A 17,586-nucleotide genomic window follows, 5' to 3' on the forward strand; every position below is an offset into this window, starting at 1 on the left:
TTAAAACCTTGCAGGGTAGAAGGAAGCTGTCTCAGCTCAAATTGGCTAAAACAAGCACCAAAAATTCTACCCCAAATGCCAGCATTATTTGGCACCAAGAAATCTGCTCAACAGACTTTAAGGAAAAATAAATACCTTAAACCTTTAGTAGACGTCTGTCTAATCGCAATTCAGAGACCGCCTTGTGATAAATTCTCAATTTAAAGCTGGATTTACGTGAGATCTGATCAAATGTAGATGAGAATAAGACTTGCCTAAGCACTCAAGGATAGACCCGATGTACCAAATAAATTAGAAGATAAATGGGAGTTCCCTGGTAGCCCAGTGGTTAGGATTCCAAGCTTTCCCTGCTGGGGCCTGGGTTCAATCCCTGCTTTAGAAACAGACCCTGCAAGTTGTAAGGCAAGGTCAAAAAGAAAGAAATTTTTGAAATTAGAAGGTAAAGATGGTTCTCCACTCGTTCTCGGGTCATGAACCCTGCCCATTTTATTCAGTGCTGCAGCCCCACTGCCTGGAACAGCTGCCTCACACCTAGCAGGCACTCAGAGGGAATCTTCTGAAGGGACATACACTGAGGGACTCAGAATCTGATTGACTGACTTCTCTTCATTAAGAATTTTCTTTGGAAGAACATACAGAGAAAACAGAATTACATTCTTTTATCGCCACCACACAGCCTGGAGCCGGACAGCACTATCCCAGCTCTGGGGCCGAATCCTTCCTGACTCCCACTCAGCACTTCAAGGTTGCCCAAGTGCGTTCCCAGATGCCACTCACACGAGCTTCCTGACAGCCCCGTGAGCTGAGCAGGGCCGCCGCTGCCCTCCCGCTGCAGGCTCTGGCACCATAGCTGAGGGCGGTGACAGTGGCCTGCCGGAAGTGCTGGGGGCTTCCCAGGGGGCTCAGGGGCGCGGAATCTGCCTGCCAATGCAGGAGACACGGGTTCAGTCCCTGGGTTGGGAAGATCGCCTGGAGAAGGGCATGGCGACCCACTCCAGCATTCTTGTCTGGGAAATCCATAGACAGAGGAGCCTGGTGGACTACAGTCCATGGGGCCAGAGAGTCGAACACGGAGGAGACAGTGAGCACGCACGCCTGAAATATCACATTGTTAATGCAAGGGAGGAGAGGGGATGTCTGGGGCTTCTAACGCGGGGGTCACATTTCACTTCTGTTGGGCAACAGAAACATGGGTTATCTGCTAAAATCAGTATGTTTAAGTAGTTCACAATACTACATTATTAAAGCAATCAAAACAAATGCAGAGAGATAGGGTATGGTACCCCCAGAACCGGGGCTCCCGGCTGGGACTTTTCCATTTTAGTCTACCGAACGTGTGCAGTTTCCACCACAAAATCCACTTGATCTGACCAAGGCGGAAATGGTTACCCAAAGGAGACACTGCAGGCTTTCATTCTTGATGCTTTCCCCAACCCTGAACAGGAGGACAGAGAAGGTGAGAAACGTTTGGCAACTCCGAATTCAGAACAGGAATTTACTAGAGGTACTGGCGGCCAATCCCGTTGGCTGAAAAGCACACAGAAAGGATGTTTCACAAAGCTACTCCCACTGCTTCTGAACATCCACGTTTCCCCGTAATAAACACATTACATCAAGTAAAGCCCAGAGCCAACTACAGATCTGTTCTCACTGTGCTGAGCGGTCTCAGCTTCTCTCCAGCAACTGCGACTGTGTTTCTGAGCAGGAGGGACTCCCTGAGACACCGTGTAACTCCTTAGGACCCAACGGCCTTTGGGCCCTGTCTCTATTTGCACCCTGATTCCCTGAGGGAGCCCACCCGTATCTCTTCCACAAAAGCACACGCTCCACCTCCCCATCACTGAGCACCCTGCTCCTTGAACATCCCTGGGCTGACAGGGGGATGGACGGTCCCCTCCACGGGCCTGTGCTGCCTGGACTGGAGCTGGGACCGAGGAAGGGGGCAGGGGCGGGTGACAGGTGCTCTCCTTGTGGGCCATCCTGCCCTTCTCTTGGTTTTCTGACCCATGGGGGACAGTTTATTCAAGCCCCTGTGCTCTCATCCACTGAGCGCCTCTGTGTTCTCAAGGAACCCTACTCAAAACGAAAGGGCACATTGTGACGCCACCAATTTAAACGCTAGAAATTACAGGAAAGCAGATGGCCGACCCATGAGGCTGAGGTAATGTAAGCAGAGACTTAACTCCAAAAGGGAAACAAGGAGACAGAGGCTGCTGAGCACAGGAGCATGGCAGGGCTCGCAGACTTCCACAGAAAGCGCTGACAAGGCCTCCTTCCTGGAGTTAGTCTCCCCTTTCTCCACGAGCTCCTGGATATCTCCAGGGCTACTCTGGATTTTAGGCCAATGTGTGTGTGTAGATACGTGGGGGTTAAGGGAATAACAGTGGAATTGCTATTTGAGGCCCCTCCCCGAAAAGGCTGGCAGTGCTCCATTTTAATTTGGTTCAGCTCCCCTTTCACGTCAACAGACACCACCCAGCTTCTGACTGTCACATCACAAACAGACCGCAAGAGCGAGCGCAGAACTGGAAAGCCCAGTGCAGGAGATGGTCTTGTGGCTGGAGAAAGCTCCGTGAGTCTCGCCAGCTGCCATCGTGTGGGGCTTTTCAAATCCAGCCCTGGACATGCGTTCCCCGGCTTCACTTTCTTCATGCCCTTGCCTTTTCATGAAGCTTGTCTGCCAAGAAGGTGACTCAAACTGTCCCTTTAGGCACAGAGGAACCACACGACTCCGCGACTCCACTCAGGAACGTGCAAAAACCACACAACTGCACAAAAACTTGTACGTGGATGTCCACTGTAGCACTGTTCACAGGGGCCGGAAAGCAGAAACAGCTCGAAATGTCTACCAACGGACGAATGGCCAGTGAAACGTCGTCCATCCACAACGGAGTCTCACTCGACTATGAAAAGACGCAACGTGCTGGTTCATGACACAACACAGGTGCCCCTTGAAAACATCATGCAGCTAAAGGAAGCCATCATGAGAGACCACTTATAAGATCTCATTTCCACGAAATGTCCAGAGCAGGCAAATTTAGAGCCGGAAAGTGGATTAGTGGTCGCCTACTTCTGGAAGCGATGGTTTTTCCAGTACTCACATATGGATGTGAGAGTTGGACTACAAAGAAGGCTGAGCACCAAAGATTTATTGCTTTCAAACTGTGGTGCTGGAGAAGGCTTTAGAGTCCCTTGGACAGCAAGGAGATCAAACCAGTCAATCCTAAAAGAAATGGACCCTGAATGTTCATGAAGGACTGAAGCCGAAGCTCTAATACTTTGGCCACCTGATACAAAGAGCCCACTCACTGGAAACGACCCTGATGTTGGAAAAGACTGAAGGCAGGAGGAGAAGGGGACGACAGAAGATGAGATGGCTGGATGGCATCACCAACTCAACGGACATGAATCTGAACAAAATCCAGGAAATGGTGGAGGACAGGAGACTGGCGTGCTGCAGTCCATGGGGTGGCAAAGAGATGGACAAGACTGAGGGACTAAACAACTTTTGGAAGAAGTGGACAAACGGAGTGGCTGCTGATGGACAGTGCTGCTTTGGTGCACGACAGAAGTATTCTAAAACTGGCGTGGTGATGGCTGCACAACTCTGACTATGCCGAACGCCACTGAATTGTACAATTTACACTGTGAATTGTATGGTATATGAATTATATCTTAATAAAGTTGACTTTTTAAAAAAAGAAACCTGTCCATGGCCTCAACCTTTTCTCAAGTTGTGATCTATGTTTCATTGACAAGGATGGCACCCTCTCAAAACTTGTTGTTTAGTTGCTAACTTGTGTCCAACTCTTTTGCAAACCCATGGACTTTGCTCAGACTCTTCTGTCCATAGGATTTCCCCAGCAAGAACACTGGAGTGGGTTGCTATGTCTTTCTTAACTCTCCTGCATTGGCAGTTGGATTCTTTACCACTGAGCCACCAGGGAAGCCCCCTCCCCCAAACTTAACATGCCTAAAACAGAGCACACTCAATCCAGTAAAAAATCAAGTATTGTCCATGCAAACAGCTGTGAGATTCAAGGATGAGTTAAGATATTCTCAGTAACCTTACATGCTTTTATTTCTGATCCTGCTGCCTCTCTCAGTAATGGCACCGCGTGACCCTAGAGCTCAGACATGAATCCCCAAAGGTAACGGTCTGGCCATCCACACGCTGTGCAGTCAGCACTCAAACACAAGCACCCGACGCCAGCTGTGTCTCCACCACACTTCACTGTTCCGTCCCCATCGTCCTAACTCAAGATTTTGCTCTGAACACAGGACCATGCACGAGCACACGCACACTTACTAAACAGCTCTTTATCGCAGAGGGGCAACACGGACCACACAAAATGGCTCAAAACATTCCTCAGGAAAAACTGCTCTCATCTTTCCTGTGCCCCCACCTATGCTGTGGCTGCTGCTGCTGCTAGGTCGCTTCAGCTCACCAGGCTCCCCCATCCCTGAGATTCTCCAGGCAAGAATACTGGAGTGGGTGGCCATTTCCCTCTCCAATGCATGAAAGTGAAAAGTGAAAGTGAAGTTGCTCAGTCGTGTCCAACTCTTAGCAACCTCATGGACTGCAGCCCACCAGGCTCCTCCATCCATGGGATTTTCCAGGCAAGAGTACTGGAGTGGGGTGCCATTGCCTTCTCCACCTATGCTGTGGACCGAACCAGAATTGTAAGGCTTGGTGACTAAAAGATGACTCCCAATATACAAAAGCCAGATGTCACAAAGCTACTGTCTCTCATTACGCGTGTTTGGTAGAGACAGAATTCTACGACTTTTCAACCTGTAAAACCACCATGCACATCGGCTATTCAAGCAAAACAGACATCCCCTCCTTCTTCTCTTCAGCCCTTCTCGTCCTCAAGTTTCTCAGCAGTGTGTGCAGTGGAGTCACCACGAACAGCTCAGTGCCTCAGCTGAAACTCCAAGCTGAGTGAGTGAGTGAAGCTGCTCAGCTGTGTCTCTCTCTGCAACCCCATGGACTGGACTGCAGCCCACCAGGCTCCTCCATCCATGGGCTTCTCCAGCCAAGAATACTGGAGTGGGTTGCCATCTCCTTCTCCAGGGGATCTTCCCGACCCCGGGACCGAACCTGGGTCTCCTGCACTGCAGGCAGACTCTTTACCATCTGAGCCACTAGGGAAGCCCCAGAGGTGAAGTAGGATTTAGAAGCTAGAGTAGCGGTTTTACAATTATTCGTAGCTCACCAGCGCATGTCACTAAACTCTCCATCTATCAAGATACTTGGTTGTGCCACAAAGACAGCAGAAACAAAATTTTACCATTTGAGTCCTTCAAATTTCTGAATTCAATGGAGCAATAAAAAATGATGGTACAGAAATATACCTCTCCACAGAAAGCTGTCTGGGACATCTTATCAAACTAGATAAACATTGTGTGTTTATCTGTCGTCAGTGGGGTCTGACTCTTTGCAGCCTCCTGGACTGTAGCTCGCCAGGCTCCCCTGTTCAGGCAATTTTCCAGGCAATAATACTGGCGTGGGTTGCCATACCCTCCTCCAGGGGATCTTCCTGAACCAGGGATCGAACCCGTGTCTCTTGCATCTCCTGCATTGGCAGGGAGATTCTTTACCACTGTGCCTCCTGGAAAGCCCATATTAAAAAATAGGATTATTTTATTTTGGTAAAGTATATATCTATATCCATACAGGAAAAATGTTTTAAAAACTATAAGCCAAATATTAACAATGCAACCGTGGGTGATAGGATTATTAATGACATATCCCCATTTTTTTTTTACAATGAGTGTGTAATACATGTTAAACTTCTAAAAAATATTATATCTCAAGATCCAAATATGAAGCAATAAATAACAACTGGTATTATCCCTTTACTTTTATCAGTATTTTTTAAATGTTAGCTCTCTCCCTTAACCATAAAAGTTTTTAAAGTTTGAAATCTACGTGAAATAAAGTATAGCATGTGCTTATAAAATGTAGACAGATTTATGGCTTAATCCTTACTACAAACTTATAACCAACCTACTGGGTTGAAGACATCAGATAATTACCTAGTTTGAGGTACAAGGGAAAAATAACCCATAGACTCACAAACAACTCTTTCCTACTGCTATTGGCTTGTCATCTTTACCGTGAACACAAATAATAATTGGACTGTTCAGGGGATGGATTTACCCCTGGGTGGGGCCGGGGGGGGGGGCGGGGAGGAGACTAACATTTGGGGGAGTAGGCAGCACAATTATTCCAACAGAAGAAAGCACTTTTCAACTGAGAACAATCATCTCCCAGTCTTCCTGTTTCAAAGGCAGAGTCACGGTTAGGAAGTAGTCTAGTTTTGATCTCCAAGGTGGGAGACCAGGGTCCCTATCCTGCCCCTCACACTCAGCATGGCCTTGAGTGTGTGTCACTGAACTTTCCTGGGCTTGTTTTCCACATGCAAAATGGACAAGTCAAACAAAATAACCTCAGAGAGTCCTGCTAACCCATAAAATTCCCAAGACTCTAAATAACTTCTCTATTTCACTTTGTTTTGGCACAGCGCACCTAAAGACGCCAACCGAAGTGGTACGGAATTCAGACTAATCCCTACTGCAAGGGCAAAGGAGGTAATTTAAGAACACTTTACATACGAAAAGGATAGAAAGCTGTTCTTTAGCGTGTCTTCAGGCAATTGGGAAGTGTTAATTCCTATCCCACCAAATGACAAAAGCCAGGGGGAGGGTGGGGAGACTACCAGTGAAAGATTAACTAACACTGCAGCTCTCAGCCTCATTAGAATACACTTTATTATAGTAATATTAAAAACCTGACCAAGGGACAACTTTTAGTCATTCAAACACTCCCCAAAACAAAAGTTCTGGGGGTATAAAGTTTACAGCACTAAGCAAAAGAAGAATACGAAAAAAAAAAAAAAAGAATCAAACAAAGAAAACAGCAGAACAGAAAGCCATGTGCCCCAATAATCCCAAGTCTGAAGGTCTCCCTTCTTGTTAATTCCAAAAGCAAAGGGGCTGCTCTTAACGAAATGAAGCAGTAAGAATGCTAGGCGCTGCCACACTTGTGTCAGGGGACAATACTCACAATAGTGATCGGGACCTCAGAAGTTCCCCACAGGCCTTTCACCTTGAGAAAGGGCCTTTCTTTTCCAAAGATTCAAACACTGTAGCCAATCTCTGAGGCAATTCGGAAAAGGGGCCTCTTCTTGAGGGACAGAAGAAGAGGGATCTTTTAACAAGCTCTCCAGACAAGCTCAAAGTGGGGCAGGGAAATCCATACAATGAACAGGGCCTCGCTCTTCCACACGGGAAGAGAGCACAGGAAATCTCAAGAGCATCAGGCACAGCTTTCCTGTTCCTCCCCTAATCAGCACTCAGAAAACGGATCCCTCTATCTCCACGGGGGTGGCCAGGGGGGAGTGAAACACTGCAAATGCTCCTGATTTCTACTGACAGAGACTCTGCATAAGAGATTTCATCCTTTTTTCAAAGTGAGGGGAGAAGAGAAACCATTTGTGCCACTCCAAAGATACAGCAGGAAAGGGCACTCCTCTCAAAGGTCTAGAGTCATATTTTTCTTGGGAGAGCAGGAGAAAGAAGTTGGAATCTCCTTTCTGGGGGTGAGGGGTGTGCAGATCAGATAGAAGGAAGCTTTTTCATCAGCAGAGCAAGTACGGGGATTGGAAGAGGGCAGCTCTAACCAGTCGGGAAGGACTGATAGCTTCTGTGGACAAAGGGAAGGCTGCTTCTCCTATCAGATCTTCCAGACCTGTTTGCCCAAACAGTCTTTTCCCCAGATTACTCTAACAGCTTTGTTAATTTAGGATCTAAAAGAGTAAAAGCGCCTCTTTCTCTGCCTCCCGGGGGTTAAAAGCCTCCCCTCTAGTGAGGAAGGGATGCGGGGAGCGGTGGGGAGGGATGGGAAGAGGCACGCATGGAAAAATCTGTTTCTCCATGGAAGATACTACTTTTCTTTCCTAACAAATTAAGTAACTAATAGCAACAGTCTACCAAAAGGTTACTGTGTACCAAGCAGTTACACGAAATTTCCAGTAGTCTTGAGGACAATTCTATGAAAAGAAGACCGAAATTAAGAGATGGGCTGACAAAAGGTGAAGCTGTGAGTCAAGGTCATAAAGATGGAAAGTGGGACACACGAGCTTGCATCCCTCACACTCCAAACACCACGCTCTTCATTGTGCAAAGGTAAAGAGCTCAAGGCACACCAGGAGACTCGGGGGCAGAGAAGCAAGGCTCCCTCGGTGGACACGGCTGGGGGAGGGGAGAAAGCCTGACTAACCCCTCTAAGTAAATTCTAGGTCTTCCTCCCCATATACCGGGATAAAGGCGAAAAATACGAGGGAAGATAACTCTATCTTTTACAGGAAAGGAAGATCTCTCTCACTTTTAGGTAACTTGAGTCTTTCTCTCCACCTGAGGGGCGCTGACCAAATCAAGAGAAGTCTTATCCCTCCTGAAAATAAGTTCAGAATCGCCCCCTCGCACTCCGGGAGCGGGTCTCCCTCCGCCGACAAGCGCGATGCAGCCGGACACGCGCGATGCAGCCGGACACGCGCGTTCGCCCACGACAACGGGCGTCGCCTTCTCGAGGAGAGAAGTTGGGGGGTCCCCCGCCGTATCGAGGTCGACGAGCAGTCGCTTTCCCCCGCCGGAGCCATGACACCAAGAAGCTGTTTCGCCCTCGCGACGCGGGGCCTGGGCTCCTCCCTCCCCTGGTCTCTCGGCGCCCGCAGCGCAGCCTGCGTTCCCTTCGGCGCTCCAAGAGGGCGGGGGACCCGGGCTCTCCCTCAGCCTGCACCGCCGGGCTGAGGGTCCGCTAGGGCTTGAGTGGGACGGGGCGGCTACGCCCAAAGCGTTCCCGCCCCCAGCCTCTTACCCTGCGGCCTGCTCCGCGGCCCGCGCTCGCCCCGCCAGCCCGGCTTCTGCAGCCGCAACCCCGTCGCCGCCGAATCTACCTGAGCCAGCCGAGCCGTGAGAGCCCGGGGGCGCTCCGGCCACCGCCGCCTCTTCGTCTCTATGGTCGCCCTGCACTTCCTCATCCGGGGCCCGAGCCAGCCATGCGGACTCGCCCAAGTCCCGCCCCCGCACTGCGCGCGCGCGCACCCTTGAGGCGGCTCTTCTCGGTAGGGACTCCCGCCCTCAGCTAGGTCTGGTGGCCTCTGCCCCGCCCCCGCCTCCAGGACTCTTAAAGGGGAACACACCTTTTGATTCCGCTGTTGAGCCTCAGGCCCAGTGTCTGATTCCACTGCTACCACCCTGGTCCAGTCCTCTTTTGTGGCCCTAATGTTTGCAGCTCTTGGGACCTCTCGGCTTCCACCTTGGCAGCCCAAGATATCTTTTTATACCTGGAATCAGTATTTTAGATCATGTCACTCCCCTGCTCTCTTTCCTTTCTGGAGTCTCTTCATAGCTTTAACACTAGCTGAAATTACCATTTCATGTATTTATCGACTCCTTTATCATCTCTCTCTCCCACCCTTATCTGTTTTGTTCATCATTCTTTGTTCACCGCCCAGAGCAGTGCCGGCAAAAGCAAACACTAAGCAGATATTTGAAGGAAGGAAAAGAATGTTCTTTCAAGAGGGAATTGAGGCCTAGAGAATGCAATCAACTTGCTTCAAATCACACTGTCTTGTGTTTAAACAGAAGTCTGTTATTTTTTGGCTGATTAGAGAGCTAAAGTTTTACAGTTTAGTGAGAGATTTTAGTTTTCTCTTCTTTGATCAAGGTATCTTTGAACCAGTCAACATATGGACCGTTTTATCTGAGATAGTGGTTTCCCCAGCTTTAGTTAGGGCTGGAGATACAGAAACCCAAATGCCAACACTATTGTTTACATCCAATGAGTCTATCCATCGTCCATGTACGCATGCACTTCACATATAGGCTATTACAGATGTTGTTGGGATTAATTAACTAGAAACTCACTTTAAGACATTTCAACACATTTTTACAGAAGTATCCAAGACTTCAGGTTCTTCCTCAGGCCACTGCATGCCTACAGACAAGGATCTGAGAAACCCAGTGTTATTGGTTTGTCTTCTGCCTCAGGTTCTAATATGACAGGCACTGCACCATTATTCTAATCTTTATTTTTTAAATGTGATATTTTGTTCAACATGGATTTTTTGTATTAATGCTTCCTTTAAAAACAATCACATTATCATTTATCTCTTTGAGTTTTTTGGCACCCCTTAGCATTTTGTGCCCTAAATAAGGCAAGTGGTTAATAGGATCACCGATTCAATGGACATGAATTTGAGCAAACTCTGGGAGAAAGGGAAGGACAGGGAAGGCTGGTGTGCTGCAATTCATGGGGTCAAAAAGAGTCAAATCGGATTTATCACTGAAACACAACTCATTAGCCTCACCCACCTCACCCTAGTCCTAGTCTTGCTTCTAGCTCTGTAGTAAGCACAAAGGGACCTCAAAGAAGTATCATCATTCAACCCCCTAAAAGTCAATGAGAGCCAATTTCCTGATAAATTCCATGCTTTTGGAATCACTGCAGATGGTGATTGCAGCAATGAAATTAAAAGATGCTTACTCCTTGGAAGGAAAGTTATAACCAACCTAGACAGCATATTAAAAAGCAGAGACATTACTTTGCCAACAAAGGTCCGTCTAGTCAAGGCTATGGTTTTTCCTGTGGTCATGTATGGATGTGAGAGTTGGACTGTGAAGAAAGCTGAGTGCCAAATAATTGATGCTTTTGAACTGCGGTGTTGGAGAAGACTTTTTAGAGTCCCTTGGATTGCAAGGAGATCCACCCAGTCCATCCTAAAGGAGATCAGTCCTGGGTGTTCATTGGAAGGACTGATGCTGAAGCTGAAACTCTAATACTTTGACCACCTCATGCGAAGAGTTGACTCATTGGAAAAGACCCTGATGCTGGGAGAGATTGAGGGCAGGAGGAGAAGGGGACGACAGAGGATGAGATGGCTGGATGGTATCACCGACTCGATGGACATGAGTTTGGGTAAACTCCGGGAGTTGGTGATGGACAGCGAGGCCTGGTGTGGTGCGATTCATGGGGTCGCAGAGTCAGACACGACTGAGCGACTGAACTGAACTGGCATGGCATTTTAATTTTTTTTTAATTTCAAACACCTAATGTAACATGTCCTTCACCTCATCTGGCCCTCAAACACCTTGTGAAGGAAGAATAACACATACTTTAATTCCCACCTGTCAAGGGAGAAATCTGAGCAGAGAGAATTATCTTGTGCAAGGGCACACAGCTAAAAGCAGGCAATCCCACAGATGGTTGTAGAACCAAGGCTATTGACTCCCCAGTATTTCAGCTACCTGCTCCAGCCTTCCCTAACTTTGCCCAGCTTTAGACATTTTTTAAAGTCTCAAACCTTGACGAGGTTTTTTGTTGTTGTTGTTTTGTTTTTATGAATTTTTGCCAAATTAAAAAGTGAAATATTTGTATTTCTAAGATATGACACCAATTATGGACATTGCTCAGGACAAAGAATCAAATTCCCCTGAGGGCCAGGGACATAGAGTCCCCTTAATTCTGTCTGGGATGGAAGGACTTCTCACTAGCTACTAAAAAACAAACAAAAACAGTCTGAGAGATCTGGGGGTGCCACCCTGAAATGGCAACATAAACAAGTCTAACATTTAACATTTTATCCTTGAAAAGTTTTGCAACTGTTGCAGTGTGCTTCATTACATGCTTTTCCTTACTATTAAAAATTACAATTATTTAAAAATTATTTAACTTCTGAACCCTTCACCCCCACCCGCCACCCCCAATTCCTTTGTGATATGCGGTGCTTTTTTCCTTTCAATACTCAGAAAATTTCCAAAAATTATAGGTCAATTGCCTTCCCTTGTAGCTCAGTCAAAATCAGTAAAGAATTTGCCTGCAGTACCGGAGACCCGGATTCGATCCCTGGGTTAGGAAGATTCCCTGGAATAGGGAATGGCAACCCACAGCGACTAACTTCCACTTTCATATGTCAATTAGATGGAGCTGGAAACTTGCCTGGAGCCCTTAGCCAGCTTCAGGCACTGCCCACACAGCGCTATTTCCCTTGAGAAGAGAAAGGTGTCCCAATACAATAGGGGCTTAGGCCCTTGGGTGGGACATGAGGATGCCGGTTAAATGCTCAGCCTTGGAGCCAAGTTGGACTGCGTTGGGTCAGGATCCGTACTCGCTTCCTCCCGAGGGTTTTTCTGTCCTCGGCCCGTTCCAGTTGTCTGTGAAATAAGTATCTGCCTCCATAAAGGGATGTAGAGATTGCATAAGAATGTCTGTGAAAACCATGGTAGCTATTACCAATAGACAGAAGCACTGAACACCATTTGGGGTTTGGAAGAATTTGAAAAGCCCCCCCTAAATGGATACTTCCCAGCAGGGGCCATCGCACTAAGCCGCACATGCTCAGCCCTTTACATTTTACAAAAGTTCCCCCAGAAACTCTATTTTGTGCCCTCTCTGTTGCCCTAGGAGGCCCCGCGAAGGTCCGTAACACCCTTTATAGATCCCGGGACGCTCGACCGAGTTTGTCCTGTTGGGGAAATCACTAGGTGGGAAGTCAACTCTTGGGCTCGAACCTATTTCGGAACGTCTAGGAGGAAAAGGATTTCCTGCCCGGGTCGACGGCCCTTAGGAAGCGGGAAACGCCGTCCGTCATCCCGGCCAATAGGCCGCACGTGAGGCCCCGCCCCCGACGCGAGCCCCGGATGGGGAAGTAGCGCGGACACCGAGACGAGGCGGAGGCCCGGCCAGAGCGGCCCGGAGCGGGTGGGCGGGAAGGGGGCGGTGCCCCGGGGCGGAGCCACGGGAGCGGCGCGGGTTCTCAGGTGAGCGCTCTGTGGCCGGGGCGGGCCGGCCGGCGCCTGGAGATCCGGCACGGGATCCTCGCGGACTCTGCGGGCGTAGGAGGGACGTCCGGAGGAGGCGCGGGGGCCCGGCCGGGGGTCCGGCCGTCGGAACCCCGGCTTCAAGCAGGAAGGGGCTCCGGAGCTGCGGGTGAGTGGACCTGTCCGCCGGGGCCGGAGTTGGGGATCAGGAGGAGAGGGCCAGGGCCCCGGTTCAAATCCTGGCCCCACCCCCAACCTGCTGTGTGACCTTAGACAAGTCTCTGTCCGTCTCTGAGCCTCCGTGACATCAGTTCTGACATGAGGGGAGCTGGTACGGGTAGGAACCGCGGAGAGTTTGTGCAGATGGAGGTTTGGGGAGCGATCCTTCCTCTCTCCTCGCCCAAGACATCGGTGGCGGAACGTGAACAGTAGGAATTCTTCTCTGTCTCAGAGACCTCGGGCATGTCCCTTGCGCTGGCCCTCACTTTCCTCATCTACAAAATGAGTGTACCAGACCTCTTTTAAGGTCTCTTTAATGTGTGAGTGTTATTGATTTATACAGACGCAAGGTAATGGTGCCTCGTTCACTCCAAGTTTTCCCTTTAGGGTGTGATAGCATATCTCGGAGGTTGGAGTAGACCCTGACTTGAATTCCTTTTCGTTCCCAGATTGGTTGGTTCTGTTTGTTTTCCATCCCTCTTGGTATTTGGAGGAGTGATTTCATCCAAGGATTGGTGCCACCTCTCAGCTGAGCAAGAGCAGTGTTTTCACTGCCCCAAAATCAAAGAGCAGTTGCAAAGAAAACTCTGACATTCCAGCCTTTTTTGTTTGTATTTCACTGGCAGGGAGGCAAGATGACTTCTCTCCCCCAAACTTGGAACAGCTGAAGGAAACAACAGTACAAGATGAGAACAACAAAGGTCTACAAACTCGTCATCCACAAGAAGGGCTTCGGGGGCAGTGGTCAGTATTGACTGGTCTTTGGGGTTGAAGTTTACACTCTGACTCAGGAGACAATGGAGGCTCAGCAGGTAGCTTAACTGAGTTAGGCAGCAGGTGTGATACTGAAGTATTGAAAGGATAGCAGGACCAGAGAGCGCAAGCCCCTTCTAGAAGTATTTGCATTCTGCATTTTCAGGGATGTTGTGAGTATTTCCAGCTTACTACTCTTCATTTGTTTGTTTTTATTTTAAATTGATGTGTGGTTGATTTACAGTGTTTTATTTAAGATGTATAGCAATGTAATTCATATATGTATATTTTTTCATGTATTTTTCTCCATTGCAGGTTATTACATGGTGTTGAATATCGTTCTGTGTGCTAGGTCCTTGTTGATTTGTTTGTGTTTTTTATTACATATTTACTGTGTATGTTCTATAAAGTTCCAGTCTGCACTGGTTCGGGAGATAAGAGAAACTTATGTTCAATGAAAGAGAGGTAATAGGTGTGCATAAGACAGGTATGATCAAAGTAGGAACCTTTGCCTGGCTCTGAAGCACCATGAGTTGGGGCAAGACACAGCATGTTGCCCTCCATTAAACCTGAATCTGGGTATCAGCTCTGCCTCTTAATTTCCCTGTGACCTTGGGCAAGCCTCTAGTTTACCTTAATTACAAATTCCAGCTCTTTAGGGTAATTTCTCCATTTTTCTTAGCACGTTGAGATTATGAATCTGCAGAATAAGGAAGCACCTATTTATATGACTTTTTTTTTCCCCTAGAGGAATAAATCTCCTTTATGTCCTGATAACCTTATTTACTTCAGGAATTGGAATTAACAACACAGTGTTTTAAAAATTGTATTTTACTATATATGTGCTCAAAATCCCTGGTGGCTCAGATGGTAAAGCATCTGCCTGCAATGCGAGAGACCTGGGTTCAATCCCTGGGTTGGGAAGATCCCCTGGAGAAGAAAATGGCAACCCACTCTAGTACTCTTGCCTGGAAAATTCCATGAATGGAGGAGCCTGGTAGGTATAGTCCATGAGGTTGCAAAGAGTCGGACATGACTGAGCGACTTCACTTTCACTTTTATATCTGCTCCTGTATTAGAGATGTATAAGCCTCCCAAAGGTAAGGGCTGCCTAAAAGGTAGAATAATAGTTTCTATATCATAAGATCTTAAGGGTTCAAATTAAGTGATGTATGTAAAGTATTCAGCCAGGCTCCTTTTAGCTGCTAAATAAATGTAGCCATTGTAAGTACCAGGAAAAGGATATACCCGGCATTGCTATATTTAAAACATAATTTCTGCTAAAACCACAGTCTGTTGTTAGCATTGTACTTTGTATGCAGTGGAAGCTGCCTAAACCTTTGTGGAGCAGAATTGAACAAACAGAAATAACTTTTGACACAGGAAAGGATAAAAGGATACAGTGTATACTCTGTATCTATTAATACAATGTATGCAAGTGTTCTTTTTCACGTGTGCAGGACAGTGGGAGATCCCTGCTGTACCCAGTCTGCTGTAGGACTATAAAGAAAAAAATCCATCCTACAGTATTACTCAGCCATAAAAAAGAATGAAATGTCATTTGCAGCAACATGGATAGACCTAGGGAATATTATGCTTAGTGATTAAGTCAGACAGAGAAAGACAGATACTAAAAAAATAATACAAAACAAATGAATGTATATGCAGAACAAACTCTCAGACATATAAAACAAAACTTGTGGTAACCAAAGAGGAGAGGGAAAAGGGGAGGGGCAGATTAGGGGTATGGGATTAATGGATACGGACTGCTATGTATCAGATAGATAAACAACAAGGATATATTATGTAGCGGAGGGAATACACCTCTTATCTTGTAGCTCACAAAAATACTGAATCATATGCTGAGCACCTGAAGCTAATGCAGTATTGTATGTCACCTGTATGTCAATAAATAAAATAAAAATCAAATTGAAAAAAATACATCCAACAACTATTTATTAGGTACATACCTGTACCAGTGGAGAAGGAAATGGCAACCCACTCCAATATTCTTGCCTGGAGAGTCCCATGGACAGAGGAGCCTGGTGGGCTGTAGTCCATGGGGTTGCAATAGTCAGATACGACTTAGTGACTACACCGCCTGTCTATACCAAGCATAAAGATTTTGAATATGACAAGGTTCCTTCTCCCTAAGGAGCTTTCAGCTTGTTGTGACATACATGCAAAAAGAAATGGTAAGATTAAACACTAAGGAATACTTGTGAGACTGAAAGTTAGAGGGAGACTTCATAGAGGCTTTGCTTTACATCTGTCAATGGAGACTGTATCCAAAAAGAAAGAGCAACTGGGCATTAACTCAGTACTTTGCTTTCCTAGGCTGAGTTCTTGTTGGTTCTGATTTTATGTGAAATCTGGACATATTTCTTTGTCATAATTTTAGCATGATAGAAGGATGTGTTGGGAATTCCCTAATGGTCCAGCAGTTAGGACTCTGTGCTGTCACTACTGAAGGCCTGGGTTTGATCCCTGGTTGGGGAATTAATATCCCACAAGCCATGTGACATGGCCAAAAAAAAGAAAAGAAAAAAAAAAAAGACCATCTTTCCCTAAAAGCTAAAACAGAGACAAAGAAAAAACAACAAAATACTATATCTTTATGATCCTGAGTGTGTTACATTTGAAAGAGTTCCCTCCCCCTTCCCCGAGCTCTAGTGTGGGGCAGGGATAGATAACCATATAAAATCACATCCTCTGTGTATTTAAGAGTCTCCTGTACCCAGCTCCAGACTGAAAAAGAAGACTCATTATAGATACATTATAGATACGCTGTATACGGATACACTGTATACGCTGTATACGGATACACTGTATACGCTGTATATGTACATTATAGATACACTGTATACGGATACACTGTATACGCTGTATACGTACAGTATAGATACACTGTATACGTACTTTATAGATATGCTGTATATACTGTGTCCTTGCATCCTGTCCTCTGTCAAGTTATTTCTGTTGTCTGTTCAATTCTGCTATATGTGAATTTTTTCCCTGATCAAGCATTGCCCTCCAAGTCCAGGGTGTTTTATTTGGCTTGAGGGATGTGAGAAACAGTGGGTTTTGGAACCCTGGACTAGTAACCAGTCCTCGTGTACTGTTGTTGCTAGCTATCTACCTTTGGCAAGTTGCTTTATCTCTTGTTTTCTTGCTTCTGTTAGATCTAGAGATTTATTGTGAGGGTCACATTCAGACAGTATTTTGAATAATTCTTTGAATATTAAGTAGAAGGGATTGTGCTGTATGTGGGCCCCTGGCTGTCTTGTTCCTGGTGTATGACAGATGCACACCATTTGAGGAAGTAAAGAATTGCCCTAGAGGCCTAACTCCCAGAGCGGAAGAGCTGCCTTCTCCCTGGGAGCAGTGGGCTGGCAGGTAAAGCTCTGGAGACAAAGGTCCCCGAACACCATCCCACTCAGCTGCTCACCACCTCTGGCTTCCTGTACAAATCCTTCAGTCAAGCTAAATTTCATTTATTTATTTTTGGCTCTGCTGGGTCTTCGTTGCTGCGCAGGCTTTTCTCCAGTTGCAGCAAGTGGGGCCTCCTCTCTAGCTGTGGACCGTGGGCTCCTCGTGGCAGCGGCCTCTCTTGTTGCAGGGCACAGGCTCTGGGCTACGCAGGCTCAGTAGTCGTGCCATGTGGGCTCAGTACTGTGGCTCTGGGCTCTAGGCTCGATAGTTGTGGTGCACGGGCTTAGGGGCTCCCAGGCACGTGGGATCTTCCCGGACCTGGGATCGAACCCATGTCTTCTGCATTGGCAGGTG

The 17,586-nt window shown here is 47.1% G+C and overlaps 2 protein-coding genes across 7 annotated transcripts in view; one reads left to right on the forward strand and one right to left on the reverse strand.

The window, feature by feature from the left end:
- PRR14L (proline rich 14 like) overlaps nt 1-9,142 on the reverse strand; it is a 40,950-nt gene extending 31,808 nt beyond the window's left edge. Inside the window, exon 1 of one of the 2 annotated variants that reach the window (XM_069558015.1) lies at nt 8,885-9,142. The gene's annotated coding sequence lies outside the window, so the exon portion shown is untranslated. The remainder of the gene's footprint in view (nt 1-8,884) is intronic. The other variant, XM_069558016.1, reaches the window with a different exon arrangement.
- Nucleotides 9,143-12,772: 3,630 nt separating this feature from the next.
- DEPDC5 (DEP domain containing 5, GATOR1 subcomplex subunit) overlaps nt 12,773-17,586 on the forward strand; it is a 74,428-nt gene continuing 69,614 nt past the window's right edge. For 4 of the 5 annotated variants that reach the window (XM_069557052.1, XM_069557054.1, XM_069557053.1 and 1 more), the window contains exons 1-2: nt 12,773-12,997; nt 13,674-13,791. In XM_069557052.1, the coding sequence (XP_069413153.1) occupies nt 13,734-13,791 (58 nt within the window). In that variant the 5' untranslated portion in view covers nt 12,773-12,997; nt 13,674-13,733. Of the gene's footprint in view, nt 12,998-13,673; nt 13,974-17,586 lie in introns of all 5 variants that reach the window. The other variant, XM_069557055.1, reaches the window with a different exon arrangement.

The sequence above is a fragment of the Ovis canadensis genome, chromosome 17 (genome assembly GCF_042477335.2).
Source record: "Ovis canadensis isolate MfBH-ARS-UI-01 breed Bighorn chromosome 17, ARS-UI_OviCan_v2, whole genome shotgun sequence".
Classification (NCBI taxonomy): Eukaryota; Metazoa; Chordata; class Mammalia; order Artiodactyla; family Bovidae; genus Ovis; species Ovis canadensis.